Genomic DNA, 20,901 nt, shown 5'->3' with positions numbered 1-20,901 from the left:
TGGTTTCTTGATGAAGGTTAACAGATTACACTTGGAACGTAACTGGACTCTTGTTCCATGCCTTCCAATTTGGTTGCTACACTTCTGAAGCTGTAGCTCTTTAACCTCCTCTGCCTGGAGGGCTAGGAGCAGGAGTCCACATTGCATTTAATCAGTGGGCTTTTATTTTAATATAAAAGTGAATGTCACTGGAAAGGGAAATATATTTCCCTACCTCCAAGTGGGCAAATATACACTTTCAGAAATTTGCAGCAAATGCAACAGAAGAGAAAGAAAATGTGACAGCTTCCTAATGTATTCAAAATCATTCAAAGCTTTTGAAGGTTAGGACTTTGCTGGGAAGTGGAGTGTTTATAAATTTGTGATTGCAGTGCACAAGTAATAGACTGAGTTAATTTGAAATTTATGTATGTATGTATCTATATTTTTAGGTAGTATCCTTTTTCTCAGTTTTGGTTTTATCTTTCCCTTTCCTGGTAGCAGTGGGTTTCATGTTTGTGATTATTTACACACTGATTCCTGGAAATAGTGAATGTTATCTAGAAAGGCTTTCATCTTCCAGCATAACAAAGTTGACATTGTAAGATGAGTGCACTATTTACTGAAGCTAAATAGTTGTGATGTACAGGTTCATGAAAGAACATCTTCCAGGGATTGAATTATTGCAGCAAATTAATTTTGCAGATTGGAACTAAAATAAACTCAGCTCAGTAAGATGGGAAGTTGCTGGTTTTTTTGAAAGTTTCTTAAAAACTGAATTCCCCAGGAATCCCAGGGAGTTGGATTTTTGGCAATGTCAGTAATTTGTACTGTATCTGATTTCATAGAAATCTGCCTCTGCACTTAGTTCAAAGCTTGAAAACTTGGAAGCTTTGCATCTTAAAGCTGATCAAAGTTAACTTGGTCAAAAACTGAGCAGCCTTCCCAGTTCCTCTAGCTGAGAGTAAGGAGCTGAAGTTGGAGTCAATTTGCATACACAATAGAAAAGAAGTGACACAAGCTTTGCAGACTGCAAATTAAATAGCTCGTAGGGTGAATTAGGCCCATAAACTGCACCCTGGATATCAGCTTAGTCTGCTAAATAGCAAATAATCTTTATTGTAAGATTTGTGATTACAGTGCACAAGTTCACTGGAATTTTTATATATTTATGTATGTCTGCAACTTTTTTATTTGAAATTTATAAATAATAATTGCATTTTTTAGGCCATATCTTAATTTTGGTTTAATTTTTCCCTTTTCTGGTAATAGTGAATTTCAGTATTGCATTTTTTTCTTAAGGTCTGTGCAATATATATGTGAATGAATTGATAAATCCTACTTTGCCAGGCAATTGATTTCTCCGTTGGTGCATTTTTTTCTTTTTGCTAATTTTCTAATTTCCTCCTGAAAGCAGTGACGTGGTAAGATTAGACTGAGCATTTAACAGGCTGTTTGAATGGAAAAGGGCGAAAGAAGTATGTTACAGTTGTGCCAAACCCCATTCACCCCAAAATTTATACTGGTGTACATTTTTTTTAGCAGAAGCTACTGGATAGTCAGGAATTCTGGCTAATTTTTCCCTCTTTTAATCCTGGAGATTAATACTATTTCAGCTAACTCAACATACACCATGTGTCAGATCTAGGATTTTCATTGTCTGACAGCTACTTGCTGAACGAATTAATTTGGACTCCATAAAGTGCAGGAGCTGAAGTAGGTCATTTGGTCCATCAAGTCTGTTCCAATTAATCTAATTGAAAAGAGGCTTGTACGTTGAGATTTTTAAAGTTTGTTTATCAGTGTCACAAATGGGCTTGTATTAACACTGCAATGAAGTTACTCTGAAAATCCCCTAGTCGCCACAGTCTGGCGCCTGTTCCGGTACACTGAGGGAGAATTTAGCATAGCCAATGAACCTAACCAGCACTGGTTTCAGACTGGGAGGAAACCGGAGCACCCAGAAGAAGCATTGGGAGAACATGCAGCCTCTGTACAGACAGTGACCCAAGCTTGGAATTGAACCCAGGTCCTTGGCACTGTGAGGCAGCAGTGTTGACAACTGTCACCATGCCTCCCTATGAGTTTTGAAGAATTAACATTAATAATTAACGTATAAAAATATGTAGCCATTTTCACTTTTTGCCAACTTGACTATGTTGAGAGGGAAGAGGTGGGTGGGTGAGAGTTTTAAATACATTTGGAGCGGGTTTGCCAGATTGCAGTGCAGAAATTCAATATTTATTTGTTAGATTCCTTCAGTTGTAGAGTTACATATACTCTATGCCTGGCGGAGGGTAAGATACAAATGCAATGCTTTTTGCCCATTTTGGCATATTTCTTATACGTTTTGGTTTACATTCTGTTAAAGTTGTACTTAGATAAATTGAAACGAGAGTTGAAAAAGCAGGAAAACCTCTGTCAACTACAATGAGTGGAGCTATTTTAGAAGTTGCTGTATACTCTGTAGTCGAATGAGTTGACACTAATACTTTCTTTGCTCAACAGCAGCTAGTGCGGTCAGTAATAACAGCAGTTCAAGCACAGAGTCCATCCCTGTTCAGTGCACGGAAGGAAACCCTGAAATGTCTGCAGATGCCTCAAATGCCACATCTGTCAAAACTAGGTATGTCTATTATTTGTGGGATTGAGTTGACCTGGTAGGATTATGGTGAGACAGTGTGACAATTTTAGGAGTCACTTTTTTAAAATCAGTCTAGTTTTCTGCTGTCTCTGCCTGAAAGTACTGAGTGGTGCTGAATTATAAATTCACAGATTCTCCGCAATACCTTGCGCTCTGTGTGTAGCCTAGATTTCTTTGTCCCCAAGTGTGAAACGTAGCAGTTTGTTTTAGGACTTTGCTGCCAACTATCACTATACAGGCTGGGAGTCAAACCTTTGAACTCTTCTGGCCTGTGTGGGTGCGTTACATGCTGGTTAAAATTTAGACTGCAGTTGGTTTGGAGTGGATTACATTTGGAGAATTCCTTTGCATGAATACAATCTGGAATTGAAAGTTTGTTGCTCCAATAGGGACCATGAAACTACCATTGATATTTGTAAAATTCCATCTGGTTTAATTCATTTAGGGCAAGAAATCTGCCATCCTTGCCTGGTTTGGACTGCATGTGGCTCCAGACCCACAGCAATGCACTTTGAACTGACCCAGCAAGCTGCTATTTGTGATGTGTGGGCATGTAATTAAACTGTGCTTGATGACATTTAAAATTCTGTTTCTAGCACTCCAGTAACACAGCAGATGACTGCAATGAGCATTTCTCAAGATGAATCGAGCACTGAGACTGAGGGAGCCCTAAAAGTTGAAGTTGTCACAGCATCAGGTTGGTTTCTATCTTTTTGAAGTAAAATTGTTCAGTGTTTTGAAAGCAATGGCTGAAACCAAGAAATGGAAGTGTGGGTGGGTGAGATTTTTTGAAAGCCGATCTGTGTTTGAAAAAATTTGCCAAGGGAAATATTCATAGTTTTAATCTTGTGTTCAGACTGACAGAATTTAATATTACCCTAATATTAACTGCTGAAATCCGTACACAGGAACAGAAATAGGCATTTCAGTTGAATCTTCTGACAATTGGTCGTTCAGATTCCATGTTGGCTGTTTTCTCTCTCCACAAATGCTGTCAGACTTGCTGAGATTTTCCAGCATTTTCAGTTTTTGTTTCGGTTCGATCTTGGCTGATCTGTAATTTTAATTCCAACTACTCACCCAGATCCCATAACACTTGTTAGCCTTGGCTAACCAAAAAATCTTACCTGTTTCAGTTGGGCTTTAGGAGGAGAATGTTCCAGAGTTTTGCTGCACTTTGGGGTGCTTTCTGATATTGCCCTAGCATGCGCGCGCACACATCCCCCTCCCCCACAAACCACCACCATGGGCGTACCCATCAGAAGCAAGAGTTTCTTTCTATCAGCTCTCTCAACCATCTTAAAACACCTCAATGTTGCCATCTCAATCTTCCATATTCGAGGGAATTAAAGCCTCCTACATGCAGCCTGTCCTCCTTGGTTAACCCCTTCATCCATGTTACTTTAGTAAGCAACAGCTTATTTTTAATCTTTCAGCAGTGAAAGCTACTTTTATATTGTGTATCTGATTCTGGGAGCTTGTGTTTTACACCGGTTGACCTTTGTCTACAAGTGCACTGCTGGTTTTTGAAGATAATCTGATTTTCCCAAACCCAAGCAGTTGGTATTTGAGTCATTTTTAAAACTGTGGTGCGTATTTTTGAAAAAAATATTTAATTTTATAACCGGTTAAAATAAAGTCTAGTTGTCAGAAGTTGTAGCCCACCTTCTCACCTGTGGAGCTCCTGTAATTATGCTGCGAGCATTTGTCATCAGAATAAGCTTACTCTTTTGATATATTTCCAGTTGCTGTGAATGTGGAAACTGCAGAAGGTTCCACAGAAGGAGAGGAGAAGGTTCCAGAAAAGTCAAAACCCAAAAAGAATAGATGTTTCACCTGCAGGAAGAAGGTTGGATTGACTGGTAAGGATACTGTAACCTTATGGATTCTGTGTAGTCTTAATGAAACAATGTATTGTAATTTGAACTTGAATTGAAGTCACATGGATGAGCTATGGTCTATATTTGTACTGCTCAATTGGATGTACAAGAGTGGAAATATCTCGCTGCACGAATGCAAGCCAGGAAAAAGTGGTCCAGAACTTGGAATTTCCATTCTTCTGGTTTGGGACCAAATAGTCTGCTACCCTGAAACAAGTGCATGTCACTTCAGTTACCTGCCTTGACAGCTTGATGGCTGCCTTTGACACTCTGACAACTCTACAACATCCCTGCCTGCACCCCTCCCTCTATTTTTTTTAAAATTTCTGACTGGACTCCATGACAGATGGTTCTGACAGTTTCAAAGAGCTTATCAACTTTTTATGCACACTTATGCTGACTTAACAATTTCAGAGGGAAACTGTCCTCCTCCAGCGGTGTCCCAAGACCAGTTCCAAGGGGGTGCCTTGCCTCATTGAAAGGGTACTCTGACTATCCAAACCAATCCACGAAGGTCAGACCAGGTAAAAGCAAGTCTGAACTGTACAGTGTGGGTACAGGAGGCAGCTGATGGTTTAAGTGGCCTGCTTAACTAAAGTAACAAACTGTGGTCAACGCATATCCGGACCCCGTGAAAATAGGGAAGCACTCTGGGGCAGGACTTGGGATTTTCTGCCATGATGGAAGAAGACCTCTGTGGTGGTGAAAGCTCAGTCCTACATTTGAATATAGATATGAAAACTATCCCTTATACTCAATAAGGCAGGTTCTAATGACTTGAATTTTGAATTGAAAAGGGTCTGTACTCAGTTCCTTGCGTGGGGTATACCTCGAGCTAAGACACATTTAATGAACTTGCAGATGAGACTTAATTTCTGCATTGCAGTGAAGCAGTTTCTGTAGCAGTGCTCAGAACAAAAGATATGCAAGTCCGTTCTGGTTTCAATGTTTGAAGTCTTCAAACAAAAGCTTTCCTTGGAAAATTTTGTTCTGTGAAGCCAAGGTTTTTGTTACATCTGAATGTATTCCTCTTCTGAGATTATAGTTAAAGAAGTCACACACACCTTCTCTGTGCTATTTTTGACTCCCCTTGCATCTTTAACCGCACGCAAAAAGCTTGTAGCACGTGGTTTTTGACCTAACCAGTGGCCAATTATAGACTCCCTATAAGTATTTTTTTCAACAAAATAGTCATTACTGAATTGAATTAATTTCCAGCCTCTGTCTAAGACAATTAACTAGCTTTATATATTTGATTAGATACCCAATTTTAATAAGCATTTTTTAGCAACAAATGCTAATATGTTTGAATGCATATATGGGATATGGACTTTTCTTCCCAGCTTTTAACAATTTGGCAGTTCAAATGAGATAATGCACTTTTTAAGCATCTTTATGCTGACTTTTAACAATTTCAAAGGACAATAAATGAAATCAGTGCTTGCCCTGTGGATCCTTCAAGGACCCTGGTGGCTAAAGATAAATTCTCTGTTCAAACTGAGCTTCTGGAGGGTATTGAAAACAGCCTGCAAATAACATTTGAGTTGATGGTCGTAAGTTTTCTCATGCAGTGTCTAGGAACACTTAAAATTGTACCTGTTAGATGACCATCCAAGCGTTGATTGCACTGCTCTGAAGTTGGAAGATGATCATCTGTCTCCACAAGAAATTTATAATAGAGATTTTACTCTTTTTGCTTTCCTCTTTCTCCCCATTGTTTTCCTGACCAGGAACCTCAACTGTTGTTGTATTAATTTGTCAATTCAAATATCCAGTAAGCTGGTTTTCAACTTCAATTCTATCATCAGTCCCAGCACCAGCGTACGCCAATCATACTTTTTCCAGTGTTGAGTTGAAGAGACAGCTGTTTTTTTTCATTTCTTAAAGTTTTCCCTATGCTTCTGTCCCAACAGGATTTGATTGTCGTTGTGGGAACCTTTTTTGTGGACTTCATCGCTACTCTGACAAACACAACTGTCCTTATGATTACAAGGCCGAAGCAGCAGAGAAGATCAGGAAAGAGAATCCCATTGTGGTGGCTGAAAAAATTCAGAAATTATGAACTGCTATATTGTAGCAAGACTTTCATGTGGGGAAAAATCCAACATGGTATCTTGAAGAGCCCGGCTTAAGACAAAACCTGTTTTTGTGCAAACAAATAGGCATGAGATTGGCAGATGGTTTAGTCAATGGCTTGCTGCTGATGGAAATTTGCCTTGTGGTGCAATGAAGAAACTGTTATCAAGTGTAGACACTTAACCAGCAAAGGAACAAGGTGCACTGTACCACACAAGCAGTCCTTTTTCAGCAGTGGCCTTTTGACTGTGCCTTCTGTCTTAATATTCTACTGAGATCAAGTCTGCAGGGAACCAGGCCAGTGTACCCATTTATGTGCCTGTAGGTACCTTTGCCCCTTCACTGAAAACTGAGTAATGACCTCCTTGGCATGCTCCTTTTTTAATGAGCTGTGAACTTGTTGTGTATGTTTGATCTGGGTGATATGTACCTCTTTTCCCCTCAGGTAATTACCGATGTATTGCAGGCATCTGGAGTTGTGCAATACTCATGAGACTGAATGATGGACTTAGAAGCTACCATGGTACACAAGAGAAGAGAAGAGATGTTGAAATCGAGCTAATAAACTGATTCATTTAACTGAATGTTAATTTTGAAAACTAAAAATGGCAACTATCGTACACTATCCTGTGTATCATGGCTGCTTTGAGTTCAAACAAAGGTGCATTCATGCAGGTAAGTATAGATATGCTATTCATAACACAATTTCTAAAAAGGTATTTTTTTATGGGTCTTTTAGGGCAAGCGGGAGGTTAGCCAAAGGGGTCATTACCCAGACAAGTCAGAGGGACAGTATCTCTTTTTGGTTAGTTTTCTGTGTCCTGGATTTACTGTGATGGATTATATCAACACAACACAACCTACCTTTGTAACATGAACATATTTGTGGAAATCTCCACGTCATGGCTTTAAAACAGACACAAAACCCAGGCCTGACAAATGACTTTTGTGCAGTATTATTGAAATGGCCTTTATTGAATTTTAAATGAATAACATTGGGTCTATCAGAGCCAGATTTATTTTAAATTGAGCCAAAATCAGAGCAAGAAAAAGTGATTGTCTGTAAAGAGATGTGACACTGGTTCGGGTGTGGTCCGGTTCGCTGCACACTTCTAAGCTGTGCTACATGCAAATAAATTGCAGTGTTGCAGTCTTTTACCAGTTTTCTTTTCTCCTTTTAATAGCTACTTCAGCTTTGATAGTTATTCACTTTGTAACAATGTACAGTTTAAACTTGTAAATTGGTAAGGGATGTGGGTGGAAGACATATATTGATGATTGAGTGCTTTGGGTGCTAGTTGTCTGCTTTTCTTTCCCTTCATTATTTTACTACTTTTAATGAAAGTATGATATAAAAATTATAATATATTGTAGTTTGCTTGGATTGTGTGTTTTTAGTTACATTAGTTTAGCTCTGGACTTCTGAAGTTTTGACCAGATGTTGTGCACATGCTCCAACTGTAGCCTTTCACTGTGTATTGCACCAAACCAAGAGACTGATGGATTAGTGTTGTATCTGCTGTTGCCCACTCTTGGTCCACACACAAATTATGGGGGAAATAAATTGAAATGTTGCCCCAACCACCAATATGATGCTCCAGAATTTGGACTTGTGGAATTGCATTGAGAACATGTCAAATGCAATGTGTGCTTAAAGGGGAAGTGCATTCTCGTGAAATAACCAACATTGGGTTACAATGTATTATGATGGATAGCAGTGCATCATAAAGAAGAAAGCAACCTAGATTTTAATTCTGTGTGGGCAGAACCTCCCAGCAAAAGAAGATGGAACACACCATGTACAGAGTTCTTCCTCCAAATTAGAATTGGGACAAATGAGTAGAATATGCTTCTGCTTTAAGCATCAAAAATGCATGCTGTGGCAATTTAAAAAAAACTTTCCTCCCTTTTATGGTTTGGTCAAATTCCCTCCTTCACAGATCTTAACTCTTGAATTTTATTGAATCAAATGCATAAAATGACTTTCCATTTTGTTGGCCTTTCTGTGCTGGATTCTCATTGCATAAGGGAAGAATGCAAATCCAAATGTGCTGTACTCTAATGGACACCAGCAATATTAAGTAGGCAAAACACTTAATTTTTGAAAACAAACAGTAGCTCCTATGCAATTGAAATATGTACTCCAATCAAAATGACTTATTTTAAACTGCCAAATGCAACCAATAAAACAGTTTCTTAAAAAGTTTGTTAATGTTAAATGTATTTACAGTATTGTAGGTATGCATTAAATCAGATCAGTATTGCACCTCCCCTCTTCCAAACTGCAGCTTTCAGTCTCATGGAATTGTGTGAAGTGTCACTTCTTGCATCCTCATCTAGTTTTTTTTAATGGACAAACTTGAGGGGATCACCTTGGATGCAGTTTCTTTCATCCTTTATTTTGGTCCAGTTTCTCACATCTCCACTAACCTCAAGACACTCCTACAGACTTTGCATCCTGATTTTGATGGCACATGTTTCTGGTGGAGTAGGTGTGTTTGCAACCACAGTACACCACTGTTAACAGCCACCTACTAGTGCACCTTGCAATGGAGTTGCGGTTATATTTGTGTTGAAAATTAAGTAAAAGTAAGTCAAGTTTTGAAAAACATATGTCAACTTTTGTAAAAGAATTATGAAAATGGAATATATCTAAGAGAATATTCACTTTAGGATGGTGGCAGAGTATCAAACCAAGCCAACTCTACAGAAAAATTAAAGAATGCAAACAGACCACCATGTTTTATGATGAAAACCTATTTCTTTAAAATCAGTGATTTTTTTTTAATATATGAAGAGAGGGATTGTTTGTCTTGAAGCCGTCTTTATACAAGTTTTAAAGAGCAGATTCAACAAGTTTTCTTTGGACTGTATAACTTCATAAATTTGTACCTCACTTTTTTAAGTGTTTGTGTGTATCGTGATTGTGGATGGAAGTAATTAATAACATCCACTTCTTAATCATATTTTTGGGGTATTCTATTTTTCTCTGCTCTTGATTTCAGAATTCCCTTTCTCACTTCCAATATTTTTAATCGTCCTTGCAGTGACTTAACTATTTATGCCCTCTGAGAACAGATGCTGCCCATGAAAGCGAGATTAATTTCAATGGCTAATTGAAGTACCAGTACAATTAGTTCATAACGTTTACTAATTTAGTTGGGGACACTATTGACAAAAATTCCAGTCCAGTCCTGCTATTTCATTTTTTCAAATGAATTGAATTTTCCAGTAATTTGAATAAAGTATTTTAATAAAACAGCACAGAAGCTTTTGTTTAGCATAATTACAGCTTGAACTAACAGAAGTTGAATTAAGAGTCCAAGACTGTAAAATCCTAAAGTGCTCTATGTACAATAAAATACTTTTAAGGCAATTGTCCTGCATGCCAGCACATTTTCGCACTACAAGATGCCCACAAAATGCAGCAGGAGTGAATAACCATTTTTTTGAGGGAAGGGTGGTATCATTTGAGAAGTGCCAGCACATAGCAAGAGCTTTCTGGTCATCTTTAAGTAATGGCGTGGGATTTTTAACATCCACCTGAACTGGAGACGAGCAGGCAAGTTGCTGTTCAGTATCTCTTTAAAAGACAGCATTTCCATCAGTGCTGTATTCCCTCGCTGCACTGGAGTGTTGGCTTAAATTATGTACTCCAGTCCTGGAATAGGTTTGGAATTGATGAGTTTTTCTGGTTTTTCAATTGTTGGCCAGCTCTCAAATTTGGATAGGCCTATCTGCCTGACTTTGTTCTTATTGAGTTAGCGTTATCATCAATTAGGTGAGATGGCAATGTATAAAAGTTCAGCAAGCTAGGCAAGACATGAAATTGCTAAAAAGTCTTAATTGTTTGTCTCCACTCTCTTCCCCCTCACCTCAAAATTGATACACACCCTTTTTGTCCAGTCAAAAACTCCCCAAAGTACTAAATAGTCTTCATCTTCTGGGTGCTCCTAATATTGGAATATTCTGTAGCATACGCTTGCAAAAACAGATTTAGAAATTTTCAGATATGTTGTCCTGATTATTTCCTTTTGCTTGCTCTACTTTATATATAGTTCCATATCTTGACCTAGTGCTTGTTTGTGTGCTGTCATGTCAGCACCGACAAAGACGTAAAAGAATCCGCACTAGCGTAGACAAAAATTTGGACCGCCTGCAGGCTGGACACTTAAACCTGTGCCACTCTTCAGCTGGCTACTGAGAAGTGCTTGGGAATGGTCTGGTGTTGTAAGGGCTTTAAATTTGGAGCCAATGAAGACTTGTCCTTTGGGATAATGAACTTTATGACTTCAGTGTGCAATGATGCATTTTTAATTCAAAGAAGCTCTTTTTATGGCCATCTGTCTTGTAATACACAAACTTCTACAGTGCACTCAAGTGATATGAATTATGCAGTTTCTCACAAAAGCCAACTTTTAACTTTTTTTGAAAGCCTTGTGAAATTGCAGAAGTTGCTGAACTTTTCATACATTTGTGTGTTCAATCTGCTTACTGGTGTTGAGTAGAGTAAGAATAGTATTTGGAAGATGAGGTGTGTCTATGCATGTAGTTAGAAGTTTTGGGCAACATATTTTAAGCTACATTGTAGTTATTTTTTGAAGTTTAGAAAAAGTGAAGTATGTGGCTTTGATTTAGTATTTTCTATTTAAATACAAAGTATAATGGGCTGCCTGTCTTTGCTGCTTGGCACAAATAAAGATGGAGTTTGACCAATGTAAAGATGATCTAGTTGCTGAACTTGAGACCTGGATTAAGTTTTATTTCCCAGTAACTAATCTGCCATTAATGACATCATTGTGGGATCTTACCCCATGCTGCCAATTCATGCAATATAATAGTCAAAGCTGTGAATTATTTGGTTACCTGATTGTTGAGTTTGAAGTTCAGAGAGGTGCTGTTCTGTCAAGCATGTGCGCAAGTACTTAAAATGCAGTACCCTAAATGCTTTACATTTTTTCAATGCGTATTGAACTCGTACCATGGTTGAATTTGTCTGAATCTTTAAAAAAAAATTCTCATTATAGTTTTTGAGTAAGGAATATATAAGCACATACTTGTCCATTAGACTTAAGTTGAGAGTGTGAAATTTACATTGGGTAAATAGAAGATTGTTCTGCATAGCTACCAAAACCCTGCAGAAAATTGAAGTTAAATGAATTCTTGAAACATTTTTGATTTTAATTCGAGTTTTCCCCAAAATCCTGTACGTACTGCATTAATGTGTGGTGTGGCTAATTTTAACCTGTAAAAGTGCTATCCATATTGCTTAGTGCATAATCTGAGGCAAATGTTAAAATTGATCGTTTTCATATATATTTGAATATTTAGCATTTGCTAACCTCCCCACCTGCATAGGTCTATCTTTCAGCTGCTTCGTATTTTTCAAGAGTGAATCTTGAGGATCTTACCGGCCTTGCTTCTGAGTGGAACTTAATAGCAGCAGGAAAGAAGAGATCTGTGGGGATAAATTGGTGTGCAAGGAGATATGCCATGTTCTCAAGCATCTTCAAAGGCTGAAGTTCAAGGCGTCCTACCAGGACCTCTTTCAAATATGCTGCTTTCGATAGTTGACCAATTCAAAATAATCGGTGGTGGAGTCAGGGCTGTACGTGGCACTCCCGTTTTGATCTTGCTTAGCTGGGAGACAGCACTGAAGTCCCCTAGCTTTTTAAAAATCTGCCCCATTTCTTTTTCCCCCTCTTTTTCAAAATGTGGCAAATTTAGCCACTGAAATAATCGTGGCATGATTAGTGCTTTTAAGAACTTGCCTGAACTGAAGTCCCTCTATACTCGATTTGCTCAAAAGGGCTTGAGGCTGCAAAGTAATAAGCTGAATTGAACACTTGACTCTTAATTGACAGGATGTTGAGTTGCTGTAAATGTATAAAACTGCATGCTGGCTAGTTAGGTCCCTAATTAAATATCCAGGCAATTTTTGGAAGGGTAGTTTTTGGTGGTGAGTCATGTATTCCAGAAGCGCACAAGGGATGCATTATGAATAAATGATTGAAACTGAACAAAGTTCCTTTGACCATCCTTTAACATAGAAGTGGATCTGTATATTTATTGGTGAAAATGTGGTACTGCTTCTGCTAAAGCTGGCTGGTGATGCCACTGGTTGTGGGGAAGTATCACTACGAATTTTGTTTGTTGCCACAACTAAGCAACATGGATAGTTGAATGAATGATTTAAAAAGGACTTGCTTTACGAGTACTCTCTTTCAATAAAATACTATTTTCAACGTGCAGTTTGTTACCCAGCAAAATACAGGCTTCTGGTTCTAATAGCTGCATGCACTTCATTTACTTTAGTTATATTTTACAGTATATTGATTGCGTTTGTTGTACATTAATTGTCACTAAAACTCTAGGATTTTGAATTTGTACAGAGCACACTTTATTATATTCAAGTAATACATATGTTTTAGCTTGTGTTTGGAAAATGTTGTATGTGTAAATAAAAGGTTGTACAGATGAGCACAATGTAATGTTCCTTTTTTGTCTCTGAGACCCATTGTGATTGCTTAGTTTACCCCTGTTCTGTGGTTATAATGTATTTGAGGTACTAAAATAGATTGTAGCACCATGCAGATCTATGGACCTAATCTATCTTGTGCAATTATCAACTTCTTCCCAAAATAACCTTAGCTCCTAAGGGGAGGAGAGTGAATTGTTCCAGTTCTCCTTTAATTATTTATATACCAAATGAATGACATTTACAATCATGTGGGCGTAACCGAAACCGAAGGTGGTTATTGGATAGGAGCCAGTGATCCTGGTGGAACACTGTTTACTGACTATAAGTGGAAACTAGTACAAGAAAATTTGCAAAACCCATATGACTAGGAGAGCTATTTGTTGAGTGATAACAAAATTGGTGATTTTAAATAGTCATCAAATCGTACTTAATTCATCACATCATAATTGTTTTGGCCTCCCCACTTTTAAATTTTTAGCAATAGAATTCGTATCTATTTAACTCAGAGCTCAAAAACTTTGTTTAACTATGATCATCACTTGAGCCAGTAACTGTGTAAGTCCCTCCAGTAGATTGTGGCTGTTAGTAAAGTACCTGTATGAATGCAGCTTAACATGCAGCAGTAACCCGAGCATCTAGGTTTATTTCAGTAGCTTAATATTGGGGAATTTTGCATTCTGGCAGAATCCAAAATTTAATTAAATGTTTCTTTCATGTAAAATATGGATTATGGAGATCCAGAATTCCATCTGCTTCGCAGTTGCTATTGAATATCCTTACCTGATTTACCCCTGCTGTAATGTCACGTCTAGTCCTTTCAAGAATAGGGTGAGCTAAAAGATGCAGTTCCTTATCTAAGACCTACAGACATTGAGTTATGAGCAATTTTTACCTGGCTCCTAATTGGTTAATAGTCTACAAAACACATGCAAAGTTAGCACTAAACGTGGAACTCGTGTGAATGTTCTATACCAGTTATACTCAGTGATTCAACAAGAGTAAAAAAAATTGTATTTGTGCCTTTAACAAAATAAAACTGTACAGGAATATTAAACAAAATGATCTCATGCCTCATGAGTTATTGGAAAAGATGAGCAAAGATTTTGCCACAGGTAGGATTAAAGGAAAAAGGGTTTGTGTGAATTCCAGACTTAATGGCCTAGACATCTGCATGTGCAGCCACTAGTGATGGGACTAATGAAATCAAGATCAGAATTAGAAGAATGTGATTCTGAGGGATGTGGGGCTGTAGGAGGTTACAGGGATATGGGACACCAGGATGATAAAATCAAGCATTGTTGGACTGTGAGCACAAGGGTATAGGTGAAAAAAACATGGTGAGTCTGGCTGCAGGTGCCTGAGTTCTAAATGACCTCATCTTTGCAGTGGTTGGAAGATGGCAGGCCAGCCATGAGTGTATTCAAATTAAGTATAAGAACTAAAGTATGGATAATGGTTTTAGAAACAGGGTGAGATGAGGGCAGATGCTGGTGATATTAGAGGTGGAATGGTGGTGATGGTGAGAATGAGATGGAAGTTCAATTTGAAATCAAGTAGAATGTCACGGTTGGGAACATAGGGATGGGGTGATGAAGTTCCAGTTTTCCAAGTAAATATTGGGAAGAAATTCCTGTTCATCCAAAACTTGATGTTGGACAAGCATCAAAATGAATCTGATGTGGTGAAGGGGTTGAAGGGTGATGGTGAGGTGGAGATGGACCTCGGTGTACATGTGGAGTCTTTTTGTTTTCAGTGATATCAGAAGGACATTGCATAGGTGAGATAGGAGAAGGCAAGGAAAAATTATCTACAAAAGTTGGCAAGTGCGAGGTGGTCCACTTTGGTAGGAATAATGGTAGGAAGGACTATTACTTACGTGGCAAAAAACTGCAGCAGGCGACGGTGCAGAGGGACCTCGGGGTCCTTGTGCATGAGTCGCAAAAACCCAGCCTGCAGGTGCACAGGTGGTCAGGAAGGCTAATGGGATGCTGGCCTTCATGGTGAGGGGGATTGAATATAAAAGTAGGGAGGTCTTGCTGCAGCTGTATAGGGCATTGGTGAGGCCGCAGCTGGAGTACTGTGTGCAGTTTTGGTCGTCGTACTCACGCAAAGATATTTTGGCCTTGGAGGGAGTGCAGAGGAGGTTTACTAGGCTGATGGTGGAGTTGAGGGGGTTGAGCTATGAGGAGAGGCTGAATAAATTAGGCTTGTACTAGTTAGAGTTTAGAAGAATGAGGGGAGATCTCATTGAGACATATAAGATGATGAATGGGATGGATAGGATAGAGGTAGAGAGACTCTTCCCGCTCAAAGGACAGTTGGACTAGGGGCCATAGCCTCAAGATAAAGGGGGTGCGGTTTAGAATGGAGTTGAGGAGGAACTTCTTCACTCAAAGGGTGGTGAATCTCTGGAATTCTCTGCCCGTTGAAGTGGTGGAGGCTGCCTCGCAAATATTTTTAAGACGTGGGTTGATGGGTTTTTGATAAGTGAGGGGATTAAGGGTTATGGGGAGAGGGCGGGAATGTGGAACTGAGCCACGACAGATCAGCCATGATCTTATTGAATGGCGGGGCGGGCTTGAAGGGCTAGATGGCCTACTCTTGCTCCTATTTCTTACGTTCTTATGTTCTTATAAAAGCATTGTGGACAGAGTGCCAAATGCTAGGTATTTGGGAGTTTGAAAGTGGCTTCAAGTGACTGGAGATTTTCGTAGAAAGAAGTGGAATTGATGGAGGATGTGGGAAGTAATCAAAGATAGCTTTGCCTGTGATTAAGCTGGCAAAGTCAAGGGGGTGACAGTGAATCAGTTGGAGTTCCTCCTTCAAGGTTAAGTTTGCCTTGCTAGAGCAGAGCTGAGAACATAATACATTTGCTCCTTTAGTGTGTTCCTTTTTCCCATCAATGAATAGCTCCTGTCTCGCACCACAAGATTTCTTTTAAAAAAAAGTCCTTAAATGTTTAGATGAATAATTAATCATCTTTGACATTTGTTCATGGACAAAAACACTTTCATCTTCCGGTACAGACACTGGGCTAAATGGTGTTAATTGTTTCTCCTATCTGTATGCCTTGTTTGCACAAGGTCTGGAATCGTTTGGGTTCTGATCCTGTGGTTAAAACATCCTTTTTGTCTTTTTGGCTTTCCTTCCCGTTGCCAACCACATCCCCACCCCTTTTCAATTCCCCAGTATAATGGAAGTTGGCAGCCTGGAGAGGATTGGGAGAAGTACTAACAATCAGTCGTCTTTTACATAAGCACATATGCCCTTTTGGAACCAAGATAGATGGAAGGACTTTTTCTGACATGTGACAGCAGTAATTCAGGAGAAATCAAAACTTTCAAAGATGTGGTCCCCTCAACTCGAGCTCCAACCAAGTAAATCAATGGAGCCTTATCTAGACGTACAAATTGGGGGCAGGAGTAGGCCAATTGGCCCTTCAAGCCTGCTCTGCCATTCAATTAGATCATGGCTGTTCTGAATGTAACCTCAACCCTACATTCCCATCTATCCCTGCATCTAGCTCTACCTTAAAAATATATTCAAAGGCTCTTTCCACTGCCTTTTGAGGAAGAGTTCCTTAGGTCCACAACACTGAATGAAAAAAATCTCATCTGTCTTACATGAGTGACGTGTTAGTTTTAAACTGTGACCTTGTTCTGGATTCTCCCAGACGAGGAAACGTTTTCTCCACATCAACCCTGTTAAGGCTTCTCAGGATATTAAAAGTTTTGATCAAGTTGTTTCTTACTCTAAACTTCAGTGGATACAAGCCCAACATGTTTAAATTCCCTCGTAAGATGACCTGCCCATTTCCTGATATTAGTCTATAAACCTTCCCTGAACTGAATGTATGTACATCTTTCCTTAAGTAAGGAGACCAATACTGTACATGACTTATGACTAAAGAGTAAATCTCGAGGAAAATGTTCCCCATGATTTGTACCGTCTAAGTAGCTGTGCGGTATAAGCTTTAATTATGTTTTGTGGGTTTGATTTAATTATTACTTTTTTCAGGTAAAAGACATTCCAAATGGCTACAAACCAACTTGTTTTCTTTGTAAAAGATTGTTGTAAAAATATGCCTGGAATTAGCTCTGACAAACCTAGGTATGAATTATGGTGTGACTGAGAGAAATGTCTGTAGATATATATTTATTAGATTGCCAGTCCCCCAGTGAAGTATTCCTGGCAAGTTGCACTGACTAGAAGCATTGTGCCATGTAATACAGTGTGCATTATTCTGTTAATTGTGTGAATCTGTATCCTACCCCTCCAGGCCATAAAGGACTAATTGTTCAATGAAGTATTTCAGTTTGTGTGTAAAGAATTTTGCAAAATGGAGTAGGTTTATTTGTCCTTGGCTGTAAGAGGCACACAGCATTTTAAGATAGTTCTGCATCTGTAATGTGTGAAATGCTGATTGTGTTATTAATAATGACATCCTGCAAGTGATTGAGCTGGGTATTATTAGGAATGTGAGAGATATTAACATTTGGTAGCATAAGTAGGAAAAGAACTTGCAGTTTGACAGTCAGGTCAGTGGGCCAATATTAGCATTTGATATCATGGGAAATGGAATATCATGACGTATTGGCATTGTAAAACAGCACAAGCACAATTAAATTTTTGCATTAACAATTTTAAAATCACAAGGAAAAAAAATTTAATGACAGTAAGAACATAATTTGAGCTGCTATGGCAAAAAAATGCACTTTTTGTAATTTCTCTATGAACAAAGGAAAGTGGAGACAATATCATTGCTTCCTTCCTCTAGAGTCATAGGGTGGGATCTTCCAGCCACATGTGGCCTCAAATGGGGAAAAACCCACCCCAGGTCAATAGACCTTTCCATGGTCCGCCCCTTCTACCCGCTCTGATTCTTGTGGCGGGTGGAGCGGGAAAATTCAGCCCATTGTCCAAGAGCAGTACAGCAGGGAAACAGGCCCTTCGGCCCACCCGGTCTCTGCTCTCCCAGATAGTCCCAACTACTTGCATTTGGCTGATATCCCTCTAACCCTTTCCCATCCATGTAGTTGTCCAAATGTTTTTTTTAATGTTGCTCTTGTACCTGTCTCAACCAGTCATTCCATATACACACCACCCTCTGCATGAAGAAATTCCTCCTCCGATGCCTTTTAAATTTTTTTTCTCATCTTAAACCCATGTTCTCTAGTGTTCAATTCCCCATACTTTATATGCCTCAGTAAGGTCATCCTTCATTCTCCTACATTCCAAGGAATGAAGTCTAGCCTGGCCAACCTCTCCCTGTAGCTCAGGCCCACTAGTCCTGGCAACATCCTTGTAAATCTCCTTTGCACTCTTTCCAGTTTATCAATGCCTTTCCTATAACAGGGTCACCAAAACCACACTTGTTTAAATCTAAAATTTCACCTGATCTAAAGTGATTGCTAAGGCTGCTATTTAAGTCATAGACTATATTCTTTCTGATGCACTAATAGCAGGGAGGAGGTTGATTTCTCTAAATTGCACTGTTTTCTAAATCATTTGAGAAGCAATAGAATTCCGAAATCGTATTACAAAATCAATTTGAACACTGAACAAAATCACTGATGTGCAAAATTTTGCATAGTGTACGCAATTAGATTTTACAAGTATCGACATGTTTGATAGCCCTTGAAACCAAGAACCAAATTTAAAAACCTTAATGAAGGTATTCAAAGATACAGAACTTGATCAGTAATCTTGTAATATTTTTTGAATGACTTTAGAAACTTTGTAATGTGGTCAGAAGTGGGGGGATAATCTAGGTGAAAGGGAGGAATTAGCATGTATTACAGATAACGTTTCGTCTGTTTTATGAGAAACCAATAAATCACAACTGAATAATCTCTTTAAAAAGTTTACAAAGAGAAAGAAAGTCTTGAGATAACTAAACTCGATCTCGCAAAACAGGCCAATTGTGATGTTGGATTAAATAACACCAGACAAAGCTTACAGATGGCAGGAATTCACCAAGGCTCCTTAGGCAGCACTTTCGAAATTCACAGCCATCTAAAAGGATACAGGTAGCAGCGATCTGGAAATATCACCACCAGGAAGCTCCCCTCCAAGCCTCTCACCATCTTGACTTGGAAATGTATCGCTGTTCCTTCATAGTTGCACATGCACTAAAACCCAGCTTGGCCTGGTTGAAGAATGCTTTGCACTTCAGGTAGTCAGTGTGTCTCAAGCTTGAGGACAATATTTGTCCAAATCAGCTGTCATTGCCTTATTTCTGAATTCTTGAATGAAAATGGTAGCATAGTGGTTAGAACTGCTGCAAGGACCTGGGTTCGATTCCCAGCTTGGGTCACTGTGTGGAGTTTGCAGGTTCTCCGTGTCTGCATGGGTTTCCTCCCACACTCTAAAGCTGTGCGGGTTAGGTGCATTGACCATGCTAAATTGCTCCTTAGTATCCTGGAATGCATAGGTAGTAGGGTAAATATGTGGGCTTATGGGGATGGGGTCTGGGTGGGGTTATTGGTGCAGGCTCAATGGACCAAATGGCCTTGTTTTACACTGTAGGATTTCAATGAATCGCAGCTGTATTTCCATTGTATGTTTACCCTCTGATCTCATTTGGGGGAGCAGCTCATTTGAAAGATAATTGACAAAAGACAATTGACTTAGGGTGGGGCAAATGACATGAGAGTGGGGAGGATTTTGTATTGATAAATGAACATGCAGGAGCTTTGCTTTGTGAAGAGGTAATTTTGTACAGAAGTCTGCTGGCAGTAAGTATGACATGGATGAGTTCACTTTTTTAATGTTTTATTACAAAACAATAATTGGCATTGGAGGTCAAGTATTGTTGAGTGGCTATAGGAATTGGCTAATGCCTGTTTCGAAAGGGCATTTTCCTTTAGAAAACCAGCCCAGCTTTATAAACCTTACCTAAAGATTGCTGCTAGATTATCAACATTGACAGTGATGCCAAAGATCTGCTATTAAGGCTGTATTCCCCACCAGCCCTTTGGTTGTACTTGGGAATTGGAATGTTGGCGGAATTAAAAAATAACATATATTTGTAATCGATCATGCTCATTTATGCAACCAACCAAAGAATCGGTTGTTGATTTTACGTTGGAGTTTATAATTGGAGGAAAATATTCTAGTATACAGAGTAGATAATGCTGTTGTATCCACGTGCTTTTTCACTATACAACAAAATGCATTTCTGTCACTACATATTCAACTGATGTGAGGTCACGTTATTTGACATGCATTGTTGGATTTGTACTTTGAACACCCCTCGGTTCTGGCATTGTTGTTTAGTATTTGTATGAGGTGCATGTTTTTAAATGTGTGTACGCACATGCACACACACACACCCGGTAGCTAACACGACACTTGTGGATGTGTCGATGACCTTGCCCTATTCTTTGGCAGCATTGGAGATGTAACTTTGATCTGCATCACATTGTAAAAATATGTGGACATATCCTACATAATCATTTAACTGAGCTGTTAAAGTTTCAATTCATGCTGTGAACACTTGTTCTTGCTTAATATTGCTCGCTTCTCTTCAGTGAAACACTGGATTCCAGTTGATTAATGTATGACCCAATGTGATCCATGTTGCACCAACAAAATCTATTGTGGATTTCTTAATAGCTTAGTTTGTTGACTTTTAACCATGGTTATTGATTTTTTTTTTGTTTAGGTAATACACCCAGCTGACTTTTAAAAAAGGCATTAGACAGGCCCTGGATTTAAATCCATGTCCTAGTTGTGAAAAGTGGGCATAGTGCAGGAACCCCGGAATCAATATCCTGGCAAGAATACTCATCAAAGACACTAGATGTATTTCTAATCCATTCATCCAAGCACTTTGTCTA

General features: G+C 38.9%; 1 protein-coding gene across 2 annotated transcripts in view; it reads left to right on the top strand.

The window, feature by feature from the left end:
• Positions 1–14,075, top strand: part of LOC145358883 (AN1-type zinc finger protein 5-like) — a 32,091-nt gene extending 18,016 nt beyond the window's left edge. The window contains exons 3-7 of one of the 2 annotated variants that reach the window (XR_013889521.1): positions 2,488–2,605; positions 3,220–3,320; positions 4,369–4,485; positions 6,417–6,900; positions 7,025–14,075. Coding sequence is in view for 1 of the 2 variants with exons in the window: in XM_080213254.1 (XP_080069380.1) it covers positions 2,488–2,605; positions 3,220–3,320; positions 4,369–4,485; positions 6,417–6,565 (485 nt within the window). In the remaining variant the exon portion in view is untranslated. Of the gene's footprint in view, positions 1–2,487; positions 2,606–3,219; positions 3,321–4,368; positions 4,486–6,416 lie in introns of both variants that reach the window. The other variant, XM_080213254.1, reaches the window with a different exon arrangement.
• The last annotated feature ends 6,826 nt before the right edge of the window (positions 14,076–20,901 follow it).

Source organism: Carcharhinus amblyrhynchos, chromosome 26, assembly GCF_965287045.1.
Source record: "Carcharhinus amblyrhynchos chromosome 26, sCarAmb.v2.hapA, whole genome shotgun sequence".
In the NCBI taxonomy this organism is placed as follows: domain Eukaryota; kingdom Metazoa; phylum Chordata; class Chondrichthyes; order Carcharhiniformes; family Carcharhinidae; genus Carcharhinus; species Carcharhinus amblyrhynchos.
This window is presented reverse-complemented; position numbering and strand designations above follow the sequence as displayed.